At 37.4% G+C, this 27943-nt stretch overlaps 2 protein-coding genes across 6 annotated transcripts in view; one reads left to right on the plus strand and one right to left on the minus strand.

Moving 5' to 3' along the window:
* Positions 1-27943, plus strand: part of Cldn16 (claudin 16) — a 166877-nt gene that overhangs the window by 57921 nt on the left and 81013 nt on the right. The gene's annotated exons all lie outside the window — the stretch shown is intronic.
* On the minus strand, positions 1556-16207 carry Cldn1 (claudin 1). The gene is made up of 4 exons (XM_005330970.5): positions 15729-16207; positions 7516-7680; positions 5758-5842; positions 1556-4104 (listed from the first exon to the last, which is right to left on the minus strand). Exons 1-4 carry the CDS (start codon positions 15949-15951, stop codon positions 3942-3944), a joined length of 636 nt encoding a protein of 211 aa, XP_005331027.1. The 5' UTR covers positions 15952-16207; the 3' UTR covers positions 1556-3941.

A 27943-nucleotide genomic window follows, 5' to 3' on the forward strand; every position in this document is an offset into this window, starting at 1 on the left:
GTAGGGCCCTGGCATTAGAAAATTTCAAAAGCTCACATAGGTGATTCTCAATTCCTGTTATGGAGAAGAACCACTGCATGGATCTAAGTGCTCATTTTACAAAGGAGGAAATACTGAGTGGATAGCTCACAAGTCTGATCTGATCGGTGGCAGAACCAGTGCTTTCTTTCAACTAAACATTCTCCACGCTGCTCAGGCCCAGGACTGTGTCTTACTCGTTTCATACCTCCTTTGGCCTGCCTCCATTTAATAGAGCTGGGCTCATGGTAGGAATTCAGTAAATATCAACTTTATACATTCACATCTGTTTTTTAATTGCCAATATCAGCTGTTTTTGGGGGAAAAGATCTTAATAGAAGGCAAGTATGCAAAATTCCATGAGATTTTCAGAGGTCCAGCACAGAGAACTCCTGATGGCCTGGGTTTGGTCCTCAGCAAGCTGTCCCCATGTAACCCCAGAACTTGTCATGACTTCCATCAGGGTTTCCATGCCATCAGTTAAATGAAGAGATTTTAGGACAGGCTGGGGGGTAAGTACGGAATGTGTGGAGTGAGGAGGAAGGAAAAGAAGGAACCTATCGCATGAGCTACATCCCCAAAGGAAAAAAATCCACAACCAGATCATGTGCTGTGAATGGATAATTATGAATGTAATGATTCCACTATTGTCATGTATGTAAGAAATAAATAAATAATAAATGGATGGCTTAAAAAAAAAGAATTAATGACAGGCTTAAACACACAGGAATATGGGAACAAGATGGCATTATACCTGAATCTGGACATACATAGAAAGTGCTAAGAGGAAGGAAAAATGACAGTTTGTAAGAATATTGGCACTCAGATTCAGGATGAGTGCACACAGAGATGAATATCTCATTGCTGTCATTTACAATCCAGCTTTTCTTCCAGTTCTTATCAGGAGCACCTAAGAATTTTATTTCCACCAACTTCACAAGCCTGGAATTTACCCTTAGAGATTTAAATTCTGGAGAAACAGAGTGTGGATTCTGTTTAAGGAGAATTGAAATCAAAGCCTGATCTTGGTCCCTCACAGATCATACTGATGCCTGAGTCCACAGTATAGCGCCATCCTTTGCTCACATCCTTTGGTCTCATAAATATGAAAATTACTCAGGCAGAAGCCACACTTAATATATGCTCATTTATTGATATTTTAAGATAGTGAGCAATGAGTTTCATCACCTGCTTTCCTAACAGGTAGTTTTGATAAGAATCATTATAAAAACAACAATGGATTTTAGCCTGATTTTTACTCTTCATTCACTCATTGATGTACTTCCCCTTCTTATGGATGAAAAATAAATAATTGTGAATAATTACAGGTACCTCTTCATTATCAGCCTGTGTAAGAAGCCCAGTTTGAGAGAGGTGGTGCATCCTAGTGAGTAGAGGCAGGAGAATATTTGGTATGGCCCAAAGGTATTGTAGTTCTTTCCCAAGAGCACATGATGAATCAGATCCTGTCTTAGGACACCTCCTCTGGCAAGCATACCAATATTGAAATAAGTTATTAGAAAACAAGCCACAAATCTTTTTTTAATTATAAAACATCGTTTATTTAAAAAGAGCAATGCTTTATACAAATTCCCATTACAAACCCGCCAAATATCTATTGGCCTTTTCCAGGTGTGGTAGCAGAATATAAAAATATCAAAACTGGATAAATTCTATCACAAAAATTCTGTTGGATCTTTGGACTATTGATTTTCTGTGGGGTTTAGCAATAGGTTTCCATATGCATTTACACAACATATCAGGCTTTATATATGAGGCAAGGGCTCTTTGAATGATAACATCTAGAAGCATAGATCGACAGGTTTAGAAGACATGCTAAAAGTTGCTTGGTCCAAATCCTCATAAGACTCAGGATAACTTCTCCCTTTGCTTTTAGCATGAAGTACCATTCCCACTACCCTGCAGTGCTTGTTAGCTGCCACCTGACAATAAGAACACTGAAGGTATTACTTAAAAAATAATCTCCACATCTCCTTACAGTTTATGTGTCAAAGACTCCCAAACACTCAGGTTTCTGTTTCCTCCTTTGCATCTGCTTAGCTACAAAAGCATCAGTCCATCTGACTGAAGAAATGAGGACTTTCTCAGGATCCTTTTTATTTAGTGAACTGAATTTCACTTTAGTGTTTCACCACTCAAGAGACTGATTAAGGCAAATGACCCATGTCAATATTCTTCTTCTTTTTCCTCCTTTTAAAAGTAACCGCTGAAACTATGCACTTAAATTTCTTAATTCTTTCCCTAGTACAGCACATTTCACCTTACAAAACCACATTCACATGTATTGCATCTCACTGGAGTCCCACAACATCCCCGTGATGTAGGCAGATTAGGAATTACAAACCCCTTTTTAGAGATGAAGCAATAAATCTAGGGCAGCCAAGTGTCTTGCCCAAACTCAAGGCAATAATTGATAGCATTGAGATTCAAATCCAGGCCTCCAGACCTCAGAGTCAACACCCTTTCCATTACATCATCTTGCTCATGTGAAGTAGCATTCTTACAGACTAGAAAGGTTGGAGAAGTTGTTCAAATGGAACAGAGCACCAACAAAATGTTCAGCCCAGCAGAATGAAAGGAAATGGACCTGCAGAATAAAGGAGCTACTACACAGAGCAAAGGCTGTGTGTAGGTTTTATTCAGCAACTTCAAAGCTGCTAATTGAGCAAAGAAAAATACTACTTAGGCATATTTCATGTTCAAAGAATGAGACTCATATCAACTAATTAATACTCCCATTAACCTTTACCAGCTGGTTAAGCATAATTATCTCAATTTGACAGATGGGAAAAGAGGTAGAAAGATTAAGTGACTTGCTCACAGCTATAGAGAGAGTATTTGTCACCATATTATCACTCCAGCAAGTCTAGCATTTTGTTCAGATAAACATACCACACCTCTCTGGGAAGAGGTAAACTATATAATAATTACATATGAAAAAACAATGTAGCTTAGGAGGGAGGAAGAAAAAAGGTAGTTTGGGGGATGTGGGACTGTGAATAAGTATCTTAAAAATCCAATCAATAAAACTGTGTTATGACACTCAGGTGAGCAGCACAGCCATTCCATGAAACAAATATTTTCGAAGCAAACAAAAATGCCGTAGGTCAAAGTACAGGGATCTTGAGGGAAGGTTAACAGAAAAATATCGTCTGGTCGTGCAGAAGGATTTGTTCCCACAGCTTTGAACTGTAACAGATTCTTATTGGCTTTCCGACTGAAAATGTATTCTACCAGATACATTAGCAGATTCAGGAAAAGAGCCCAACATAAAGAAAAGTGGGCTTGGGGGGCGAGGGCTGATAAAGAAGTAAGTGCCATAAGATCATGGAAAAATAAGATAAAGTAAGTATATGAAAAGGGCACACAGGAAGAATTCATATTTGATACAGTAGTTTTGGCCTTACAGCAAAGATGCTAAAAGCTGATAGCAGGGGCTAAATGATATTCAACCTATTATATAGGCATGAAGAAAAAGGAAGAAAAATATTCTAATAAGCTTATTTAGTTAAAATGAAATATACTTTTTCTATTTTAGAGACACTCTGAGTGTACGAATACCAACATAATGACAATAAGAGTTTTTATGGTCTGATTTTTTATAGAAAAACAAGTATATATACATATCTGTACATATTTAAGGGGCACCCCTCCCCCATGACTACTTGGTGGGAAGCCATAAAACGATGGAAAGGGCTTCCCTCTGACACTGAGAAAAGAAGATAAAATAAGACTAAGCTACTTGTCGCCATGGATATTTATAAAAATATGGTTTCTTTTGTAAAAAAAAAAAACCACAGTTCAGATTACAATAGTCAAAAGTCTAAGATCGTAATGTCAATGATAGTATTTCAAAGTCCATTCTGTATTTGTGTCAACAGGATTTTCTCCTTTTGCCTCTGTCACACGTAGTCTTTTCCACTGGATGGTGTAGGTTTTGGATAAGGCCGAGGTGTTGGGTAAGAGGTTGTTTTTCGGGGACAGGAGCAGCAAAGTAGGGCACCTCCCAGAAGACAGAGCGAGGCAGCAGCCCAGCCAGTGAACAGAGCCTGGCCAAATTCATATCTAAGGAGAGACACAATGCATATGTTAGTCAACGAATCACTGGCAATTTTTCTAAAGAAGGAAATGATATAATACACATTATATTTCTTTAGTGAAATTACACCCCTCCCTTGATTCCTTGGGAGGTACTTTAAGGTCTGTGAACACAAGAATGTTTACATTGCAATTATTGACAATTTATAATAGTACAGCAGGAATACGACCTACAACACCAACTTAATTACATGAATATTTCCAAAGATTTTTTCCATGTATAGGAGACCTGTAAAGCAATGCTTATATATTTCAGTTGTGGGGATTAGACCACAGTTCTTAGTCTATAACTTATTAATTGGTGCTATCAAATATCAATCATATTTTTAAAAAATTTGCTAGAGTAGAAACTACTAGAGTTTCTAATAGTTGATCCTACTATGTAAACTAAAATCTAAAATTTATGTTTTATAAAAAGACTGCTGCATAGTCCATAGCTCAAAGATGTATTAAGTCAGCCAGTTTCCTAGGGTCAAGTATCTGTGACTGATTATGGACAATAGAGATAAAAGAACTAGATCTAAAAGTTATAAGGCCTGGGTTTGGATCCTGATGCAAACCCCCAACTGTTGCAATTATGGGAAAGCAACTTCACCTCTCACCCATAGTTTCTTCCTCCTGTTTCCTTGGATGGGTTTCAGGATCATGTGTGAGCATGTAAACAAAAAGTGCATAGTGTCCAGCAACTTATAAACTGCTTTCACATGCACTACTGGTATGACTTCTCTGGTAAAATTTTGTCCTATTGACCTCCATAAGTTTCTGTTCCTGCATCATAAGTCTTATGGGACAGGCTCCAACATAATCATTGCAGTCTGTGTTCTTCTGTACGTGGGAGATTATATAAAAAGAAGCACACCTTATCTCTGAAAACACTGAGATTTTTCATTTGTTCATCCTAGGACTTACAAACAATAATTACATTTTAACATCTTGACTTTGAATGTAGTTATTAAGCTTTAAAGATGTGAAGACAGTGAGACAATCAGTGCTATCCCTGATCAAAGTGTGTCATCAGGTGAGGACCAAGAATCTGCTCTTTAACTTGTATGGTTTGTAGTAATAAAAGAGATGATCTTTATAAAGTCAATTTTGTAGTGGTAATGGAACATAATACTTCAAAGGTATATCTCAAAGTACTCGAAAAATACACCACAACATGGCTTTACATGTAAAAATAACTGTTAAGAATAAAGTATTATTCATTAACCACTATGGTAGTACTATTTTTTAAGCCATAATAAACTATGCATTACAAGTAATCATAGTTAGTTGCTATAAACATCAGAATACACTTCAAGAAGAAAATTTTAAATATATTAACATTTGTTCATATTTGGAGAAAAAAAAATAAAGATGCCCCATGTAGTTGGGGAATACACAGCCCAGAACTTTTCTACTTTGAAGTGCATTTTGTCATCAATACAGGCTGTTAAAGCAATTATCAAACTCATTTTAACACGAGTCACAGGTCATTTGAATTGTTTGCAAGTTTGACATAAGATTTCATACAATTTTTGAAAGCAAATTTGAGGAACTATGGCATTAGCAGGATTGTGTTGAACATAAGAAGGGCATTTCTCTGAGAAAATAAACTATTTTCTGCTTGAATAGCATTACCTGGCATTGACGGGGGTCATAGGGTCATAGAATTCTTGAACAATTCTATTGCCATACCATGCTGTGGCAACTAAAATAACCAGACCTACAGAAATGCAAAACAAAAGGCTGTTAATCACTATGGAACACTGAGCCCATTAAATCCGAACATATTTTATAAGAATTAAATCTCAACAATAGTGCTGACATTTTTATCTTAGTATTACCAATAGTAGAGTTGATTTATATATGATTTATTCCAAGTATTCTGTTAAGATATACAAAAATATTAAGTTGGAATTAGGCATAGTTTAACTATTCATGACATCTTATTTATTTATTATTCAAGGTCACTGGCACAAATAATGCCTTTTAGAAGAAATCCAGCAAATTCATATTATTCAAGATTTTCTTCAAAGGTACTGCAGTCCTATAGTTTAGTATGCTAAGCTACTTTTAATAGAACTGTTGTTCTTATTAGTTGTGCTTAAAAACAAAAGATGAGAATTCTTATAGGTTCCACTTGACCAAAGTGAAAATTTACAGTTTCTGCTGGAACAAAATTAAAATAAGCGTCTAGTAGCAGAAAGAGCAGGACCTGTCTCAGAATGGACCAGAACACCCAAATCCCTATTGGCCAGAGCAACACTGTACAATGGAATGATTTGCTGAGGGTGCCATGTCAAATTGCTTTCTATAGCACAAGCTCAGTTTCACACAACATTTTTATCCATTAATATCAGAGAAATCACTTCATCTAAAACACCTATGCCATCAACATAAATATAAAATGTTGATAATGAAATATAAAATGGCTCATAATTTCTCGTCCAAAGGAAATAATTGGTATACAAAATTTCAGTTAGATAGAAGAAATAAATTCAAGAGATTCATTGTACAAAAGGCTAACTACAATTAATGTATTCTTGAAAAATGCTAAGAAGGTATATATAAGTGTTCTTAACACAAAAATAGTAACTATGTGAGGCAAGATGTTAATTAGCTCAGTTTACTTATTTTTCAATGTATATGAAAAATATGTGCAAATTTACCTATCAAGAAATAAATTTAAAAAGAAACTAATATCTTTTATTGCAATTCTGAAAATTCATCAATATAGACAGATGAATTTCTATATTCCTTCTCTTTTTCAAAAAAATTGGTTATATCTACTCATCTTTAATGCATGAGAGAGAACACTTTGGTTTTTGGCTGTTCAAATAGACCATGTGCACCTACCTATGAGTTGCATGCCTGAGGAAGTTTCTGAGACTGAAATTACAAGTTACTTTTTATTCTGGAATTATACCTTCCATATAATTCTATATGGAATGTTGTCCTCATTTATCTCCAATAATCCAAATCCTGTCTATCTTTCACAGACCTGTATGATTACCCAGTGATTTATGCTTCCTCTCACTATTCCCCATCATTTTTAACATAGTATCTATGGAGACACAAGAGATGTTTTCTAAATTAATAAAATTGTTCTTGATTTTTTTCTAGGTAGCAAACATCTCTCTTCAACTGGGGAGAGACTGGTTGTAACAAACAAGTGAGCATCTGAAACCTTAGCGAATAGAACTGACATGTGAGCACATACATAATATTTTCATTTGGCTCTCACAGAAGAGTCAACTGACGATAGGTCTGTGTCTGCAGATTTTAAAGAGATGAAAATAATTCTAAGTGCAATTCATTCAACAAAACCTAATGAAACCAAAAACTAAATCTCAATCCATATTGGTAATAGGAACCACGGAGGCAGGCCTCTCTTACCTGCAATAAGGAAGATCACACCCCCAATGACAGCCATCCTCATCTTCTGTACCTCATCGTCTTCCAAGCACTTCATACACTTCATGCCAACGGTGGACACAAAGATTGCTATAAGTCCCAGCAGGATTCCAATCACCATCAATGCACGGGTTGCTTGCAAAGTGCCTGAAAGGAAATATTTACAACATTTTTAAAAACTTGCCTAAACTAACAAGAAAAGAGTGGTAGGAAACCAAGTATATTTTTAGTCTTGTAAGGAAGGGAAGAAACTGAAGTAGGAGCTAGATGGCCACCATTCTAGTGATATTTCTGCTGGCAGACTACACTATTCTCTCAAAAACAAAACAAAATAAACAAATATTAAAAAAAAAAACACAAAACACCTATGTTGAATGCTGAACAGAAGCTCCGCGGCTCTAACATTGTTTTAAAAATTAAATTCAAAATCAACTGGAAAAATAAGAAATGATCTAACTGAACAGTTTTAGCTAAACTAATGTCTATTTAATCCTTATTAAGAGTATTTTAATTCTGAAATAACAAGTATACATATTATCTTGATGTTTACTATTTGAATTTAAATGGCTTACAATGCATCTTTGGTATTTATTACCAACTTTACACCACAATCATCAAGCTTCAGAAAAAGTAGTGAATATGAAACATATATGAATTTTAACAAAGATTATCATGGCTGGATAAGCCACACTTGTATCTCTAGTGACTAGAAGGAGGATACAAAACCCATTTTTTAAAAAAACAAAATAAACTTTAAGAAGTTACTTTGGAACATAGTAGTATATTCACATTCAAAAGTTTAACCAGTTTTTTCCACCTATTTCACCTGTCATGTTATAAAATAACAGACACAATAATTCATTTTGGTATTTCTCAGGATTCCACTAATTTTCTAATTCCCTGTATTGTTTTTGGTTTACTAAGTCATGATCAAATAGACAGGGTCAGGTTTGAGAGATTATGTCGATAGATCTCTTAAAGAGAAGAAACTTCAGACCATCATTGTGGCATAAAGGTGAAGACTTGAAATAAATGAGGAGGGGGAACTAGACAGATTAGATTTTATTTAGTTAGAAGCATTGGCTCCTTCTGGTCTTCAAAAGTGGCTGAGATGATGGAAAAAATTTGAATTTCAAAATCTAATTTATACCCAGGTTCAGTCTCAGCATCTTCAGGGTTGATAACTTAGGCTACTGATCAAAATTAAAACTAAACATTTCTGAAGCATCATTAAATTTCAATTTATTGACATTTCTATTCTTGTCATCATTGATCTATGACAAATCATATTAATCTCTTTCTAAGTAGCATCAAAGGTATTTTTATAGTATCTGAGTGATATTCTGTAAACCAAAATAATTTCTTGCTTGACTTCATTAGAAAATGAAACAGATACTCTCTGCCTCCCCTTAACATTCCTACCTCCCTGTGTGTAGAAACATCTATACACACCCACCCACACCCCTAGCTCAATATTCCAGGCGGGAAAGAAACTGAGGAATCAAAACATATTCCCCAGCCCACAGTTTACAGGAAGTGAAGCTGCTTACAAGGTCAGTGCACAACTTTTTGCATGGAATCACTAACCATACTGTGGTATGAAGAGGAAAGTACCAAGGACTCCATAACTAAGATGTATACTACTTCCTTATCATTCACGAATAGCCTTTTCAAAGAAAATCATTACTTAGAAAGAAAACTAAAATTACGATAACTCAATTCTCATCCATAACACGGACTTCAGATTTGGTGGGATTCCAGGCAGAGGCCAAAAGCAGCAAAAACAACACAGGTACCTAGAGGATAAGGTGACTATTCAGGTCAACTGTCCCAGGACTGTCTTCATTTTAAAACGAACAGTCCCGCATCCTAAGGGGGCCCTGGGTCCTGGGAAAACTAAGACAATAAGATATGGAAAGGGAAATGAAGTTCAGCAAGGTGCAAGGAAGGCATGCATTATAAAGAGTTTATTACAAAGTGAGGGTAGAGGATTGGAGTCTATTCCAACTATATTCAGAAGTCACTGGAAGATCTTAAAGCAAGGGGTGACATGTTTTTACCCTCAGTATTTAGATCATATAATCAGAAAATATTCCTATTATATAGCCCTTCAAATATGTAAAACCTCTTACATCTTACAGCCACCTCCTCTTTATTTTATCATACATACTCAGCTTTCCAACCCTCTATTAATGACTTTTCTTCCTTTCTCTGATCTCTTTCCAAGTTTTCCACTGTTTTCAAGTTGTAGGGCCCCAAATGTTACCTAGCTTATATAATAATCATACTTCTGTTTGTCAAGTAAAAGCACCAGCCACTTAAACAGCAGGTCTTAGCGCTGAGGAAGCACAGGGCATCCTTCATGAGGAGTCTACTGGGCTTTGGGCCTCTGAGTCAGGCTTGTATAAAACCTCTGAACTTTTAAGCAAGGCTTACACACCTATAAACTACTCCAGGTTCCATCGCATCTGCCTAGAATGACCTAGAATTCACAATTTTAATCTAAATTTCTCCCCTTTATAAAAACAAACAAGTAAACAAAACAAAACAACAACAACAACAACAACAACAACAAAACGCCTTTGGTTCATGTTGTACCACTTCTTTTGCAAGGTTTCCAAGGAGGAGGATATTCTGTTTTATGCTTGCTAATAGTCCTGCAGTGTTTCATTTTCTTATAGAATAATGTGTTATTTGTTTAACACAAAAAAAAAGATGGAGAAAATGGAGAAAATGAAACTTCTGATTACATTCACCATGGAGATCAAGGGGCTAATTTTTTCGGTTTTTATAAAAATGTGACAAAACAATAGTGTAGGATATTGTTTTGTAAAGAAATATCTTCCATTTATAGCCTGGCAGCCATTGACTTGTAAATTTTTGGTTTTTGTATTTTACAATATTAGCTGGCATCAAACACAAAATCTCATCTTTCTTCACTAATTTGGATGAGTTCTTAACTACAGTGATATGTAAGGAAAATATAAAAATAATAAATACACATACACAAACACTGAGAATCATGACAGCATGAAAACTCACTAGCTGGGCATATGTAACAATGGATTTCAAGTCAAGTTAAGCAATATTGTGTTACAAGTTATGAGGACTTGTATGTGCAGATCAAATCTACATTGCATAGTTTTAAGCTGGAGCCAGATGAATTCTTCAGACCAAGTTCTTGTGGAAGGCTGTTAAGTCAGAGACCTAAGACATGTAGCTGTAAGCTCCTAGATGACTTGAGTCAGATATTTATTTATATTTCCATCCATAGTACTGAGTATAATACTTGAAAATCTATACCCGAAGAAGAATTTGAATTAGAGCAGTATCTTTCTTTATATTTTAAACTGTAATAATATCATACATAAAATACATATTCTTCTGTTTAAATTAGTCTTTGAAATAATACATAGAAACACTTCCTTCAAGAGCTTTGGATGCTAAAATCTTTATACATAAAGCCAGATTTTTAGGTCATTAAAAGCTAAAAACTCATGCAGAGAGGAAACATTTATACTCTTAACTTTTTAAATTATATTTCCAATGAGCTCTCAAGATGAAATTCATTTTTTTTCTTATTAGAATGACAAAGGGCAGGGCAGAGATACTAAGAGAAATGTTTAAAAGTTATAAAATCATATTTTGAATCAGAGAGATATAATACAGATTTGTGCTATTAACTCTGAGCTGGTTGGATCAAATCTAGTGTATTCCTTTCCTGGAACTTTAAATTTGCAGATACCTGTAGAATATCATAACTAACTAAAGTTGTCTGTGGAGAATTTGGTTAGCAATCATTGAAAGAGTCATGCTATTGTTTCTCTTCATTATTCAGCAGTAAATGGAGAAGGCACTCTTTTAATTATACTTAGCCAGACTGGTAATCTTGAGCTTAAAGACCCCCTAAGGAGTTCTCACCACTTTCAACCTAAAAGTATAATTTAAAAAATACTTACAAAGATCTCTACTTATAAGACAAGAAATGAGTTGCATGGTACTGATCTACTGCACTTAGATTCATCAACCTAAGTGTAGAAAGACAAGTACAGACAAGAATGTGGATTTTTTTTCTAAAGCTTTACATGTAAACACTTGACATTGTTTATGCTACTTACTAACCATGTTACCATATTCTTACCCTACAGAGTGTATATCATAAACAAAATAAATTTCTATTCTAATTGTATCCTCACACAGTCCTTCTTTGTAGTTGCTAAGAATGGAGTGAATAAAAGAAAAATTTGACCACTGTGTGACAAGAAGAAAAATGCTCTTGGCTCCCTTACAATTAAAAAAGCTCTTCAAGACTGTCACAGATTATATTCCTATTTTTTTCAACTTCTTAGTCTTTCACTTTTACTGATGTTCAAAGTTTCACAAGAGAAATCATTGTTAGCATTTCCATTTTATTGGTGCATGAGCTCCTGTGACTTCAGAACATAAGTGAAGTCAGTAACTCCAGGATGAGGGAGGACTTTGCACTTTTTAGGATGCTCTGAGAGGTTTTGCTACCTTTCTTTGGTTTGTTTCTTAAATAAATTGCCTCATGATTAAATTTGGGCTTCTATCACCTCCATGTCACTTACTCATCATTTTAGGATTGTGTTCTGCCACTAGTTTTTTCCTCTTCCATCATTAAAGTTAGCAATAGAAAGTTGGCCCTGGAAGGCACCGCAGGATCATCCCAGTTATATCCCTAAGAGTGTGATTAGGGCTGTGCTCACATTTTTGAATGGACACATTAATAGTGAATTTATCTTGGTTCCTCCTACTTTGCCTCATTTTACGTGTGGGAAAACACCTGAGCTAAGAGAGGTCAAGTGGATCCCTATCCATCATACATAATTGCTACTTAATGCAAAACCAGGTTAAGAATTAAGAACTTCTTATTTTAAGCTTTTTTTAAAAATTATTACACTTCCATCGTTCTAATAGTCAGAAACTAACTCTTGAAACATCTGCACGACAATTGCCCTTTGAATGTCCTTGGTTTCGTAGGCATAAAGCAGTCTAGAGAAGCATAAGTGCCCTCCTCTCTATCCATGCTTCAAAGACTGCCCAAGTCAGTGATTTTGTTTCTCTGCCTGAGTCTGACATCATGGTGAGAGTGCTGGGAAACCTCATGACAACCAATACTCATTAAGCACACCTACACACAAGTGGATTCATGCAGAGCAAGTTTAACAGGCTAGTGTAGCTTATAAACAAATTACAGAATCTCAGAGTTAGATGAAACTTAAAGAGTCTAGCCTAACCTCCCATTTGTCTGGTGCTTGGATATTCCCAACAGCATTCTTACAAAGTGCTTACTTATTCTCTGCTTGGATACCTCCCAACACGTAGCCTCCCTAGACAGCCCAATCTTTGGATAGTTCTAGCTATTAAAGTCAAGTAAGAAGAAGCAACTAATGAAGCATGCAAAATAGGCATTAGCTTCTCCAAATGTTGAGAATTTCATTAAAACAAGGCAAAATGTACAGGTTAATTAAGAAAAGTATGCTGCAATTATGTTTGATACTCTCCTTTGTATACGTAAATTTCCACTTTCAGCTGCAAGAGTTGTCAATGTCAATGGACATCACAATAGGGTACAATGAAAGTTGTCTTATCCCCTATAAATCATAGTACATTGTGTGACAGGTGTTTCTCCAGAAGTACCTCCTCAGTTTCATTTTCATAAACTGCTTGGTTAGAACTACCTAAAATAAGTTCTGCTGTCTCTCGTGGCTTACATTATATAGAGTACATTCTGTATACAGTGTAAGCACACTGTGTTCCTTAAGATCCTTCCTGAAGATCACATGTTTTTGACAACTGATACCAGTTAAAGCACAGAAACAAGGTTCAGTGCTAAAACCTTGAGAAATTCCCATATGTGGAATGTTAAGATGCTAAATGGGCTCTACTGGCAAAGATAGCAAGGTACAATTTCAGGAAACCTATAGTCAAGCTTTCATCTTAAAGCATTTCATGAAACATAAGCTTTTATGAGGCACACTACTAATGCACACAGAGAGTCCTTTTCATCTCTATATGTCATAGAACTACACCAAAACCAGTCAGTGTGTCACCACCCCAGATCTTCTCATCAGGTGGGCGTGAGCATCACTGCTCAGGTGGAGAAACAGAGACAGATTTCCTGGGCTCCATCCAAAAGCATCCAGTGAGTCACTGGCCAGTTAGGAGAAAGAACCTGTGAGTCAAGATTCCCTCTCCTGGGAATTGGTTTTGGGAGAAAGGCCTTACTTCCATCTTGGATAAACCATGGCTTTAACCAAAGCAGAAAGGAGAATCTGTTCTCACTGAAGGCACAAACCAGAAGTCTCCAAATTGTACGCATGCGAGAGGGAAGTATGTATTGCTTCCACCACAGCTTTAAAAACTATAATAACTATATTAACAAGAAATTAATTAAAATGAAACATTTAAACACAGCATTATGGTTAAGGATGATCTTATTGAGTATCTACAGCATGAATCAATCTTTTTCCATTTTGTCGTTTAAGTTTATACCAGTTAAACATGTTGAAAATGAACAATCTTGATTAAAGGAATGAAATTGATATTGAGACTTCTCTGGAATTGTCCTTAGTACCTTCTCCATCTGCCAAAAATGACTGACACCTTTTCCTTCAAGAGTATTTCTCTTTCCATGGGACAATTCAATGATTCACTCTCAATTGTTCACTTTGGAAATATATCACAGAAGGGCTATAAACAATACACAACTACTAAATTTATAGATTACTTTTGATATAAAAGAATCATGACACGGGAATCTTGAAAAGCTGAAGTGACAACACACAAAACCACCATACACATCGATTAAATTCTCCAGGTGTTCAATCAGGTCTGAAGCAGGTTTAATAACTCTAAACCACATGGCTTCTGACATTTTATATCAATCATTATTCCTCATTGGAGGTGGGCAAAGCAAGTGAAGTAAACTTGAGCAGTCCCAAGCTGCTCACCCTGGGCACGCCTTGGGGACTGGTGGACAGTCTTATTTTTCTGAGGAAGCTTTTCTTCAAGTTGGTTAAAGGACACAACAGACACATGGTATACAACAACAAATGTGATTGCTCAAGAGAGATCATCCTGTCATGAAAGTTTATTACCTAAGTGGGGATTTAGCGATTTCTCTAACAAGGCACTCAAAAGCTTTTCATTTTTTAAAAAAGGAGAGAGATGGAAAAAGCCATTTTGTCATCTTTCTCCCCAACATCCATATAAATATTGCCCTCTACATAATCCTTTCTAACTTGATAAATGAGAAGTGAACCTTCAAGTCCTTGATAAGAGCTTGATAAGAGTTTCTAGGCTCAGGCACTAAGCAAGAGAAAAGGAGACTCTTCTCTCTTGCTTTCTCTCTTCTTCTTCCCTAGGTGACCTCTCTGCTTTCATAAGCTGCCACTCTTCCAGCGTTCTCTTCCAGGCCTTTCTACTGTCCTTCATAGTATGCTGGGGAACTCATTCAAAAGCCTCCTTTCTTGTTGTCCTTTTCCCACTTGCCATCAATCTTCTCTCTAAAATAATACTATATGGTCCACGTCCTCTGAACACCTAGGGCTTGAAAACTAAATCTCTTGTGCAAATACCAAGAGGCTTCTTTAAGGAGTCTTGAGAGGGGCTTCTGCGCACTTACATGATTTTAAAAATGGGAAATAACAGGTTATGAAAGTGACCCTTACCATGAAAAGTCATAGTAAAGTTTTTCTTTTAACTTCCTTATTTGATATTTTGGAATCATGCATTTAATTTTGCACACTGTAAAAGCTACACAAGGCACGCCATTTTCTTGCCAGAACCTTACCAATCCTGAAGTTACCCAGAATCAGAATGTCCAGAAGAGGCCTAAGAGCTCAAGTTCAAACATGGCCTTCACTTTTCCAATCTCCACCCACCCTCATAAGAATTTAAGATGAAACCACACCTGGAGCAGGGGTGGGAGTGGGGGCAGAAAAGTGTGCCAGGAAGTTGGAGGCAAAACTAGGGCTTAGGCCCGGGTCTCCTTTTCCCAAAACCAGGGTTGTCTCTAATCCCTCACAACAAATCAGGTGATCAGAAGATCTGATCACCTGAAGATTGATAATCATGTAATCACAGAACACAACAGGGTCACTACCCCATAAGGGAGCCATTGGGGGAATTGGGGTCTGTAGGTGGCTGCTGTGAGAAGGGGATACACTCACTGTTTAAATTCAGCAAGGAGTCGAAGACTTTGCACTGGATCTGCCCTGTGCTCTGCGACACGCAGGACATCCACAGCCCTTCGTAGATGGCCTGGGCGGTCACAATGTTGTCTCCAGCATAGGAGTAAATCTTCCACTGGGGTAGAGCAGTGCTGACGATGGTGCCGATCCAGCCCAGAAAGGCTAGAATGAAGCCTAGGAGCTGCAGCCCCGCGTTGGCCATGGCTAGCTCAGGCGCTCGCGCAAGCTCCGGGTGGCAGGTGCAGAAAGTGGAGAGTTTGCAGGTGCGCACCTAGGGCTCGCGATGGTAGCCGGGGCGCTCCAACCAAGTTATTGAGGGGAATCCTGCTCGCTGTGCTGCTGCTAGAGAGGCTCTATTTCCGGATCAGGGTCCCAGTCCAAGTTAGCCCTGGACTTCGGCTGCAAGAAGTGGCCGCTGCTCCCAGGCTCAGGCTCTGAGACCCGCAACCGCTGGGCGCCGCGATTTAAAGCAGCTCCGCCCCCTGCTACAGCCGCGCTGCGTCCCCTGGCGGTTTCGGGGCGGCTCACAAGGAGCGCGACCCAGTGCGCAGGAGTTGTCTCTGGCCATGGCGCTGCTGGCGGGACAGTCCCGCCAGCGATGATGGGACAACTGGAGAATGATCAGAAGTACGTAGGTTGCCGCTTCTTCTCATTTCTCTCCTCGCTGGTCAGGCTTCTCATTCATTCACTCCGTAGTAACGCTCAAATTACTATGGATGAGTAAACATAAAAAACGCCAGAAAAGGAAAAATGGACCCCCGCAAGAGCTCCAGTTTCACTTTTAACGCCCCCCCAATATCTTATTGAAATCATTTCCAACTCCGCCTCCATTCCTACTTACACACGTTCCTTCTCCTTCCTTCCTCTTCCCCTTCTCTTTTCCTCCTCCTTTTCTTCTCTTCAAGGTCCTGTCATCATCTGTCTCCTCAAGGACCCTCAGAGATCTTTAGGGAACTGAGACCCAGAAAGGAAACACGACTTTCATAAAACAACACAGCGAGTAATTTCTGTCTGCCCTTGCATCTTAAGCTGAAAGAAGCACATGCCCTTTCATATATTGTCCTCCCTTTGAAAATGCAGCCTGGTGCCCCACCCCAAGCTGCCCCCTTCACATACACCAATTGCTTCCTGAAAGGAGTTTGTTTTGGAGCAGCACCTCAGATTATCAGGGGGACCTGGCCAGTGCCCATTTCTACTCAAGGATGTTCCATGGATGGATTATCAAGTATTGTTTGTCAGAGACGAAGGCACAAAACAGGCCCCAGTGGGAAGAGCACCCTGTTGGAATTTAGGAAGACTGCATTCCCACCCTGGCTTTTGCAGGGAGGGCTCTGCCATTCCCAGGCTTTGGTCTCCTTGAACTTTTAGTGTGGGCTATGGATCTCTAAGGCTTTCTTCTTTGTAGTTGCTTAGAAGTGGTGTTGTGGTTGGGAATAATTAAAATGTTTTCCCAACTTTTGTGTGTGTGTGGTGTAAGTGTAATGGGAGGAGAAACTTCTATGGTTTGGGTAAAAACAGAAGAAACTTGGAGGCAGAAATAAACATGAAGGAGAAAACAAGGGCTACACATACATACTAAGGGAGCTGTTAGACTGCAACAAGGAAGAAATGATAAAAATGTTCACACTGAGGGTGAGAGGAATGGCAAAGCCCTCTGCCCCACTTGGCTGTTTCCAGATGACTTTTGTGAAGGCTTAAGGAATACAGGACTTGTCTGCCCAGGGATCTGGGGTGAGCAGCGAGGAAGAGGGTGACATAGGAGCTGGAGGAAGAGATTTAGTTAAGCAATATTAAAACACGGGAGGGCTGTCCTTCTACCGCCTCCCCATACCTGAAAAAGGCTCCAAATAATATGTGTTGGGCAAGACTGTGTTCACATTGAGAGCCCTGGCTCTGGGCCTGCAAGCAGTGTTGTTCTCTAGGTTAATATGAATATTCTTCAGGGGCCTGGTGGTGTGGATGAAGACATATCATATTGTATTTTTTTTTTATTCCTCAGATCAGAGGAGGGACTGTAGGACTAAACCAGAGTCATATAAATCATATCAGCCTATCCATTTTTCTTCCAGTCTTTTTCAGAATTAAAACCATTTTAAAAAGACAAGATTTGAATCCAATGAATGTATTTGTTTATAAGCCCTTTTAATCTGTATTGGGATCTGTTTCTATCAACTCCAAGTTGGCAGGGAATTGGAAGGATGACTTCTGTGGTCAGCAGGGCCTGTGTTTTTGTGGTTTTACTCCAGGTCTGTGTGAGGCTGATTACCTCACTACCCACAACCCTGTTTGTGAGACTGCGGTGAATGCTGTTTGCTCCACTGTGACCCATGCTCGTCTCTGGCATCCTAATCCTGTCTACTTTCCTGTCCTGAGCTTCAGGACAGAGAACAGGTGAGATAATAGCTCAGTGCAACTGCATTAACTCCTGAGGAAAACAACTTAGAGACACTAGCCTTTCATAAATGAGGTATAACCCATAAAGGCAGAGTTGTGATCCAGAAGCTTCTAGAAAGACTGGCAATGGTGTGGCAAATGTCCTTGTGTATGAAGCCAGATAATCTGTTATGCACTCTCAAACTTCCTCTTTCTGCCTCACTTTTCTTATCAATAAAAGTTAAGGATTGAGGGGCTGGGATTGTGGCTCAGTGGTAGAGTGCTTGCCTAGCATGTATGAGGCCCTGGGTTCAATTCTCAGCACCACATATAAACAACAACAAAAATAAATAAATAAATTCCATTGACAAAAAAAAAAATTAAAAATTTAAGCATTGAGATATAAAAGGTCATCCAAGTTTAAAGCCTTAAAACTCTATGGAATAGTAGCTAATACTTCTTAGTAACATATTTTCCCCAAGTGTTGAGCTCAGGGTTTCATATGCAATCTCATGTGAAGACAACAGAGACACAAAGAAGTTAAGTTGCTTACCCAGGGTTATATTTGGTAAATGGCAATGCTGGCATTCTAAAGTATAGTTTGACTCTGAATTCCATGCTTTCAACCTGCATGCTATAGTTTCTCAGTGTGAACCTAGTCAAACTGAGAACAATTGCCATTTTGAATGGGCTTAGAAACCCTTATCATGTGCTTCTAGTTCCAGGCAATGGTGAGATATTACATTGTGACTGTCCTTTCTTTAAGTCTCTAGCAACCTACTGAGATCCTATATCTTGAGGATCTGGAGTCATGTGGTGAAGAGGTATTGCTGCCAGGAAAGTATGTAGGAAAACAGTATGTAGGAAAACAGCAGAGCCCATGGGTCTACTCCAGGCATATGATGGTGCTCCAATTTAGTCCTGATCCATGGAACTAGTACTCAGTAGACAAGATACACAAAGAGATGGAAGTAAAAGTGAGGCTAAGTTTGATAGAAGAGTGTATAGAAAGAGAAACCAGGCCCCAAAATGTAGCATGGCAGAGTATCTGATATAACTAATGATGAGAGAAAGACAGCCTTTGGGATGTAAATTCTCACTAGAGATAGTACAAGTTCACTTTGACTTTCCAAGACTTCTCTCAGATGGTAAAGCCAGAATAGATGCCCAGAGTACTAAGTAAATAATCCGTCTGCTGTGTAATCATTTAGGGTGTGAGGGAGCAATCATAGTTCAAACTTGAAAATTTAACATGAATTTTAGAACATGCAAATGACTTATACTGGTAAATACCTAACGTAACTTCTTAAAATAGTTTTTTGAAACTCCTAGTGAGGGGCTGTGGTTAAAAACAGCAATCTTTTCTTTTTTAATATCCTAATCATACGTATTAGTAGAGAAACTTCAAAAATTCATACAATATCCTTGTTGTCCTTAGATTTTCTCTCAAATGAGTCAGACCCCACAGTGGTTGTGAGCATTAAGCATGTTAATACTTGTAAGGTATTTAGAACAGTAGTTGGCATGACAAGCACAGATGAAATGGTATTCATTGTCATTTTGAGCAGATCAGATTTATTAAAATGCTGATCCTGTCGTTTACAAATGATCCTTATGTTTGTTCAGAAAAACCCTTTCTTGCTTTGATTTTATTAAAATCTAATTTAATATCATAGTAGCAAGATAGACAGTTCTCTATCTGGAAAATAAAAATTTGTGTCTAGAAATCATAAATGCAGACAGGATCATGGGCATGAGATGAGATTTCGTGCTTCCTGCTCCAGGGCCAGTGAGATTCCTCTCTGAGTGTTGGATGGTTTCAATGGCTGGGACTGAAGCCTGAGGAGTCCTTCCTGAGAAGGGGACAAGAACTGAGGGAGAGTAGGACGAATGTGACATGGAATGACTCTCTCCTAGAGATCAAGGAGGATCTTTAGAGAGTAAGGGGGAAAAAAGTAAAGCTGTAGTTTGAGATTTTATGATCAAATGTCTACACTATTATTATGTAGATATAAAACTTCCTCTTAGGTCTCCCCTCGACTTTGTCTAACAAGTCTATTCAGAAAAAAATAGGGAAAAGGTGAAATTTTAGCTGTAAAGTATACTATTTCAATCATAGATGTCTAGTTTGAAGTAAGTTGACGAGGGACTATTTTCTTTACTGCTTGCCTTAGGTCGTTTGGCAAAGTGTTGCTTTTTAATCATTAGAGATGGCTAGGTGTACCTCAATAATTTGATCATGGAGTTGATATCAAATTTGTAATGGTATTTTACTTCTACTCTCCTTGATGTAACATTCTCTGTATTAGGGTTTTCCAGAGGAAAAAAAGGCAATAGGATAGTATGAGGAGTGTGTGTGTGTAGAGAGAGAGACAAGAAGAGGGAGAAAAGGGGGCTTTAGGGAATTGGCTCACATGGTTCTGAGAACTGCTAAGTTTGCAATTTACAGAGTATCCAGGAGCTTGGAAACTGGGGTAAGAGTTGGCCCTGCAGTTCTGAGTCTGAAATCTTGAAGTCTTGAAGCCTTCTCTTTTGAGACTCCTCAGTCTTTTCCTAATTGGATGAGGCCCACCATGTTAGGGAGTGTCATCTGATTTACTCAAAAATCTACTGACTTAAATGTTAATCACATCCAAAAAATACATTTAACAGTCACATCTAGGCTAGCGTTGACCAAAGAAGAGACTAAGTGGATGTATAAATTATCCATAACACTAGATAATGCTCAACTAATCATTTACATATAAAAATTTTACTCATATGAATTCACTCAGTCCTCAAAAAAGTCAGTGAGTTAGTTAACAATCATTACAGATGAGGAAACTGAGGTCTGAATAGATAAAGTACTTGACCCCAAGTTATATAGCCAGTAGAGAGCAGAGTTGTCATCCAAACTCGGCTGATCTGGCTTCCAAGCCGGTTCATGCAGTATGCTAAACTACATCTGAAGCCAGTTCTTCACTCCTATCTCCCTTGTGATTGTCATCCAAATATATCCACAAACCCAGTTGCTCACCTGCTCCACAAATCTGAGTCAAACAAGTGTCAATAGCAGGTGCTCAGTGAATGCGGGGTAATTAAAATGAGTGAGTGAACAGATGGTCGGGCTGAGGGAGGAAGAATCCCTGATCTTTAATGATGTGGAATCTGAGGCACTGGGAACATGATAATGAGTGAAAAATCTTTCGTCCCTCAATGAGATCCTGATTTTTGTGGGAAAACAAAAACAAAATCAAAAACAAAAACACAATGGAAACAAAAAGATGTAGCAATATAATAAAGATCATAATTTTTAGCACCTTGTTCTTTGAGATAATCTTGAAGTCTTAAGAAGAATGCCTTCTCTTGTGAGACTTTGAGATAAGGCAGAATCTAGTCTTTGACACTGCTGTCTTCCTGCTTTAGGTGTGATGTTATTACATCAGTTAGTTAATGTCCCCCACCTGTGAAGTAAAAACAAATATGTGTAACTCACAGTGTTTTTGAACAGTGAATGAGATTGATTGAGTCGATGCCTTTACCACACTGGGCCTGTACCTGGGACATAGAAAGTGTTGGATAAAATGTTACCTGTGCTGTGAGAACCTGGGGAAATGTTTCATTGCCACCGAATGAAAAGAGGAAGGCAGGTTGTGATTTGATCATGCTCAATGAAATATCTGAACTGAGATTGAAGCTATGCAAGGGAGAGAACATTCTAGACAAAGGAAGAAAATTATGTCTAAATGTCAAGCAAAGTTATAAACTGGCAAGCTGAATCTCAAATTTGAACTGAATATATGTATTGTTCAAAGATTTAGCTAAAAATCTGGCTTGTCTAGAATAATTGAAAGAGATTGCGATACTGTGCAGTTCCAGGTGTGCTCTCTGGTTTCCTGTTTCTCCACAGTGTCTGTCATTCATTCATTTGTCCCATTTCCCTGGGCCCTGTAGACATCTGGTGCCAATGTCTGCTTAGGCAGTGCTGGCATAAGCAGGGACTTTATCATGCAGTAGGCCAAAAAGAGTGATCATGGAATTTCAAGCAGGAACTTGAGCAGATTTTTAAAAAAGATTTTTTCCAGGTGGCAGAGATAAAAGTTAGTTTAATGAAGAAGTTGCAGCAAAATGTAGGAATGAGTAGTTGACAAGGTTTTAAGGACATAGGCTCAGGGACATTGGAGGTAGAAGAGTGTACTAGCCAGAGATGGGTAGATAAGAACTCTGCATGTCTCTATGCGAGTTCAAATATTTATTCTGAGCTGATTGATCATTTTAAAAAATGCTGGGTGATGTTGACTGACACAAGACAGAGACATTATGTGTCCCTAAGAGAGAACATTGAATGAGAAAGAGGACCATGGTTCCTTCTCTCAGATTTAACATTTCAGAGGTAGAAAAGAAGCTGGATCTTTTAGACTGATACAGTATGTCAGTCTTTTAAAAAATCCTAAGGAATTTTTCAAGGGGAATTACATTCTGTATGATTTTTACCCACAAGATTAATTCTGCTATATTGTATCTGGAGGAAAAATAAAATTTAGGGAGGAATAGTCAGGAATTATGGCTTTATATATTATATCTAACTATGCATTGATGTGAATGATCACCTCAAACTGGGGTTATTTGGATTTTTTCCTTAAGTGAATAGAAGCCATTGAAAAGTTTTTAGTAGGTACAGTATCTGATAAGATTTGCATTTCAAAATCACTCTGAGGAGTGAAAATTGGCTTAGAGAGGGATTGAGGAGAGGTACAGCAACACATTTCAGTAGGAGGGCTATTGCTATAATTTGGAGAAGAGATGGCAGCCTGGACTGAAGAGTCAAAATTGAGAGAAAAATGAGAAAAAAAATTTGAAATGATATGATGGGATTAGATATTGGTATACTAGAAACTAGTTAGCTAATTAAGAGACTAATTGAAATATTATAGGACAGAATTTTAGTTTCCCCCCTCACTGCATCATATATATGATCAAATGCAAGAATATGCACAATTCCATATGTTCTAGTTATAAATATTTCCCAATCTAGGAATATAAAACAGCATTTATTGATTTTAACCGTATGCCCACTACTATAAGCACTCTGCTTGAGAGCTTCAGATGCAGAAACTAACCAGTTATTACCTTATTAAATTAGCAATGCTATTTTATAATAATAACAAAAAATTAATTTGGATCCATCCTCTACCTGAGGCTCCTTGGCTGTGTATCATAATGAGGTTGCTACAGTCAATGTGGTAAAAATGTCTAGGAGAGAGGTTTAGTTCCTGAGTTCTTGCATTTCAGTCCTGGCTTTGCAGGTGTTAGCTGTTTGATATTAGGCAAGTTATTTACTATACTTTGTGCCGCAGTCCGGCTGCAGCAAAATAACCCGGGGGGGGGGGTGACGAGCAACTTGTATAGATTGATACAGCAGGAGTGGGAGCCCTTTATTGTATGATAGGAGTGGTATATGTACATTCCACACAGCTTATCTTAATTAACATAAAATAGATACAGCAGTCAACCAATAAGGAATCTCCACACTTAATGGCTCGCTGGTGCCACCTCACAAACCACTCCCCCTGGCAAAATACCAGGTGCCATCCTGACTTGTTTACAGACTCTAACAACTTTGGATGTCTAATTTTCTTAATCCTCAAAAAAAAAAGGCAAAAAATAAAACATTGTCACTGGCATGATCTGGTGATGGCAAGGAGTGGGTTATTATATATAAAACATTTAGAAAAGGGCCTGACACATGTTAACTGCTCAACAAATCAGAGCTCTTATAATACTTGGTACTGGGGAAGATGGGAGGATCTGAAAGAGTACATCACGGTGAGAATGGGAAGTAGAGTGAAGGTGAGAGATTTTGCAATAGGAGAAGTTTGTTATCATGCCATAAAAATACTACTTATAATAAAATAATAATATAAAACTTATAATCACTAGCAAAATAACTAAAAGTAACTGAAATTAATTTTCTAATGACCTATATGTGTATATGTAATTTTAACTTCCAAACAAAAAACTAAACTCTCAAAATGCAATTTGCTGCTTTTTCAACCCTCTCCCCTATCCTGTTTTTTTTTTTTTCTCCTTATGAAAAAGCTTTAGTAAAGACAATTTATCCTATGGAATTTGAGCAAAGTAGAGGTTAAATCAGAAGCAATAAATAGTGGTGAACATAGAGCAAAAAGGACATGACATTTCAGAAGTCTTATAGTTAAGAGTGAATCTGAACCTGATTTTCTGTTGCTCTGATCTGTGATGCCACACAATTGGGGTCAGAGCCTACAGGTGAGTGCAGTTGGTTGGATGAATGCCTGTATTCCTGCTGCAGAGGCCAAACAGGCTGGAATTCAGCCGCAAACAGCTGATATCTTCTCTCTAATAACCATCTTTCTCTACCACCTTTTGTTAATGGTGGCTGCCACCACCTTCCCATGAGCTTCATTAAATATTTACTGAACATTAAACAGTTTTCTAAACACAGATCCAGTACTTACAACAGGTAAAGACTTGTTTCTGATTTGGTATAGTTTTGTTTTGTTAAAACTGTTTTCAAACCCTTGGCAGGTTATAAGGAAAAATGCTTACTTACAATCCATACTAATTGATAAACAATAGTCACATGTGGCTATGTATATATTAACTAATAAAATTAATATTAAGGATTTAGTCTTTAGTCCTGGCCACATTTCAAGGGCTCTGTCCTGCTACTGGCGATGTACAGGATAGTGCAGACATAGAACACTACATCACATCACACGCTTCTGTTGTTCAGCCTTCCACTGGAACTTTATGGTCATCATTATAAGATGGATTTGACATCCATTTGCAGATTTTGAAACTTTCTGTTTATATGCCTTAAAAATTAGTATATTAATTTCCTATGGTGACTCGAACCAGAAATTTAGCAACTTCAAACAACAAATTTATTGACCTGTTCTACAGCTCAGAACACCCCAAATGGATACCACTGGGTTGAAATTAAGTGTCACCTGGATCACTTACTTTTCTGGAGGCTTTGTCTCTTGCCCTTGTAGATTCTAGAAGCCAGCTACATTCTTTGCTTTATGGCTCTCTGTCGTCTCCATTTTTCCAAGCCAGCAACATAGAGCCTAATGCTCTTCATAAAGCCATATCTCTAGTTCTCTCTCAAAGTTTCACTTTAAAAAAAATATTTTAAGTTGTAGATGAACACAGTACCTTTATTATGTGTGTGTGTGTGTGTGTGTGTGTGTGGTTCCGAGGTTTGAACCCAATGCCTCACGTGTGTGGCAGGTGCTCTACCACTAAGCTACATCCCAGCCCCTAGTTCTTTCTCTTTTGCCTCCCTCTTCCCCTTAAAAGAACTCCTGTGACAACACTGATGATCAACCTTAGTTCCATCCACAATCTTAAGCCACCTTTTTCCATGTAACATAACATATTCTCTGGTTTGAGATCTTGGCACATAGATATCTGGAGTGGGGGAAGGTTATCACTCCACCTACCGTGATGAGTAAATATTTTACAAGGTGTGATTTTCCTTGGAGACAGAGGCTCTATAAATATATTACACCTAATTCTTCATGTTTATACTTTAATAAAACTCTGATTATATGTAACAAATAAGTTAAATAATTAATTATTAAGAAAAATAAGACATTCATAATTTGTTTAATATGTGCCAGGCAGTCTAGGCTAATATTCTAGGAGCTTACACATATGAACTCATGAATGAATTAGTGAATAGAGACATTACATAAAAGGAAGAAAACACAGGGAATAATGATCACAAAAATAGAGTTTTTTTTTCTGGCATGGTAACTTACTCAGCTGTGCAATTTCTCTGGAGTATGATAAAATTATTTTTAACATTCCTTCTAACTCTTAAAATTTTCCTTCATGAATTAAGGTAGCTGAAAAAGATAGGATTACAAAATAGCATGATATTGAGCAATTCAGAAGTGTTCTGTATTACTTCAAAGTAAAACAAGACAGTATATACTAGAAAAACAACAGAGAAGATTTAATCAGATACAACAGAGCACATCTCAATTTTAGTTGCAAGATATACTGTGGATGAAGAGTTGTGAAACTGGATAAAAGTAGTCAAAACTGAGCCCAGTAACTCTGAGCGCACTCACTTTGCTATCTCATTGATTGAGACTGAAGGGGGCATACTGAAGAAACATGCATAGTACCACTTAAGGAAGACTGATGTTGATTATGAATTCTAAACATGTTTAAACAACATTTCATCTCCTTGCTTTATTTTAGTCCTACGTTTAGAAAGGGAAAATAAAAGAATACCATTGCCTCTAAAAAGAGCAACAGTTCTGTCAAATGCTGTTAGACTCTAAATAAATAAACCTTTGTACCTGACAAGGTTCATAAACAACAAATATTTTCTGTTCTATAGACATTAGTCTGTGGGTTATGCAGTACCTCATTGAAGGTCATCCCAAAGAGTGACATGAAGGCTATTTCTCCACAACATTAGGCAAACAGAACCTTTTCAAATGCAATAAACTGGAATTTAGGCACTCTTAGGGGCCACACATTTCAGATTGAAGTGTTTTAAAGTAATTAATTTTCTCTAAAAGGATTTTGATTTTGAGAATCAACCAGACTCTTAGAAATATTTGGTCTGTTGTTATTATAAATAGATTAGCAAATTGGCTGTGTTAAGTACCTTAAACATTCTAACTTTAATGTATGTATCCTTACTTAAAACCTGTGGATAAAATTACACTTACTATCAATTGGAAATTTTTACTTATAAGAATTGAAAATTATATAAAACTGCTAAACCCATATCTGTATAATTTGTGAACCTATTGATTAATTTCTTATACAGCTGTGATGTTCTGCTTAATGTTGTATAGCCCATTGAGCATATCATACTTATTAACATATCATTATAGTTAAGAGTTTTTTTCTGTAATACTAAAAGCATAAAATATGCTCTCCCTAATGTAGAGTCTTTGGTTTCTCATGTTTCACTCATTCATTTGTTTATTCATCTTTTGTATTCTTTAAAGTCTTAATTCCTTGCAATGATAAAAGGTTCATATTCCATTAGAGGTAATAGGAGCCTGATAGAACTGTAGAAATAGAACCATGTTAAGTTTTATGAAAAATATAGATAAAGATATCATTGAAACAGATTGGTGGGGTTTCTAAAATTTGAGGCAGGGAAGCAGAGGAGGATGGTCATTAAAAAGATATTACTTAAAACTAAACCATGACAGATGTGGATGAACTATTTATTGCTTCTTGATTCATTCACTTGTTATTCCTCTGTGCTAAAGCAAGGCAAAACAAAGCCATACTTGTTCTCAAGTCATTCAAACTCTATTTGAGAAATAATTTATAAAGAACTGAAATATGAGGGAATTATTATGATAAAATGTGTGTGGTGTGTGTGTGTGTGTGTGTGTGTGTGTGTGTGTGTACACTACTGTGTTCAGCACAGTGAGGGGAAGATGTAGTGTATTAAGATTGGGGAGGGTGATACCAGACAAGAACAGGGTATTTCATAAATGTCAATGTGTGAAGTTTTTGACCAATGTATTTGTCATGTCAGGTAGAAAGCCCTGAAATACAAGATGGGTAAGAAAGAAAGTTTTGAAGAACCTGCCAAGGTAGAAACTTTAGGCTGTATTTCTTAGGTTATGTGGAAGGCCTGAGTGATTTTATATACAATCACTGAACATTTTTTGTATGTGCCTCTACATCTATTGAGTAATCTTCTTCTGCTCTGTGCCCCAAGAAGCAAATCTTTGCATTTTCATCTTTAGTGTCTTTTGCCCTGTGGCCAAAGAGTAGCACCTTTAGGAAAACAGATGGCAGGAGAATGAGAT

Source organism: Ictidomys tridecemlineatus, chromosome 3 (assembly GCF_052094955.1).
Source record: "Ictidomys tridecemlineatus isolate mIctTri1 chromosome 3, mIctTri1.hap1, whole genome shotgun sequence".
NCBI lineage: Eukaryota > Metazoa > Chordata > Mammalia > Rodentia > Sciuridae > Ictidomys > Ictidomys tridecemlineatus.

What these genes read in the sequence shown, in the direction of transcription:
- Cldn1 (XM_005330970.5), bottom strand. Translation starts at nt 15,951, where the DNA reads ATGGCCAACGCGGGGCTGCAGCTCCTAGGCTTCATTCTAGCCTTTCTG. An exon ending in TGTGATCTTCCTTATTGCAG is followed by an intron (nt 5,843 to 7,515) that starts GTAAGAGAGGCC and finishes GCATTTCTGTAG; the next exon opens with GTCTGGTTATTTTAGTTGCC. An exon ending in ATGACCCCCGTCAATGCCAG is followed by an intron (nt 4,105 to 5,757) that starts GTAATGCTATTC and finishes GTCTCTCCTTAG; the next exon opens with ATATGAATTTGGCCAGGCTC.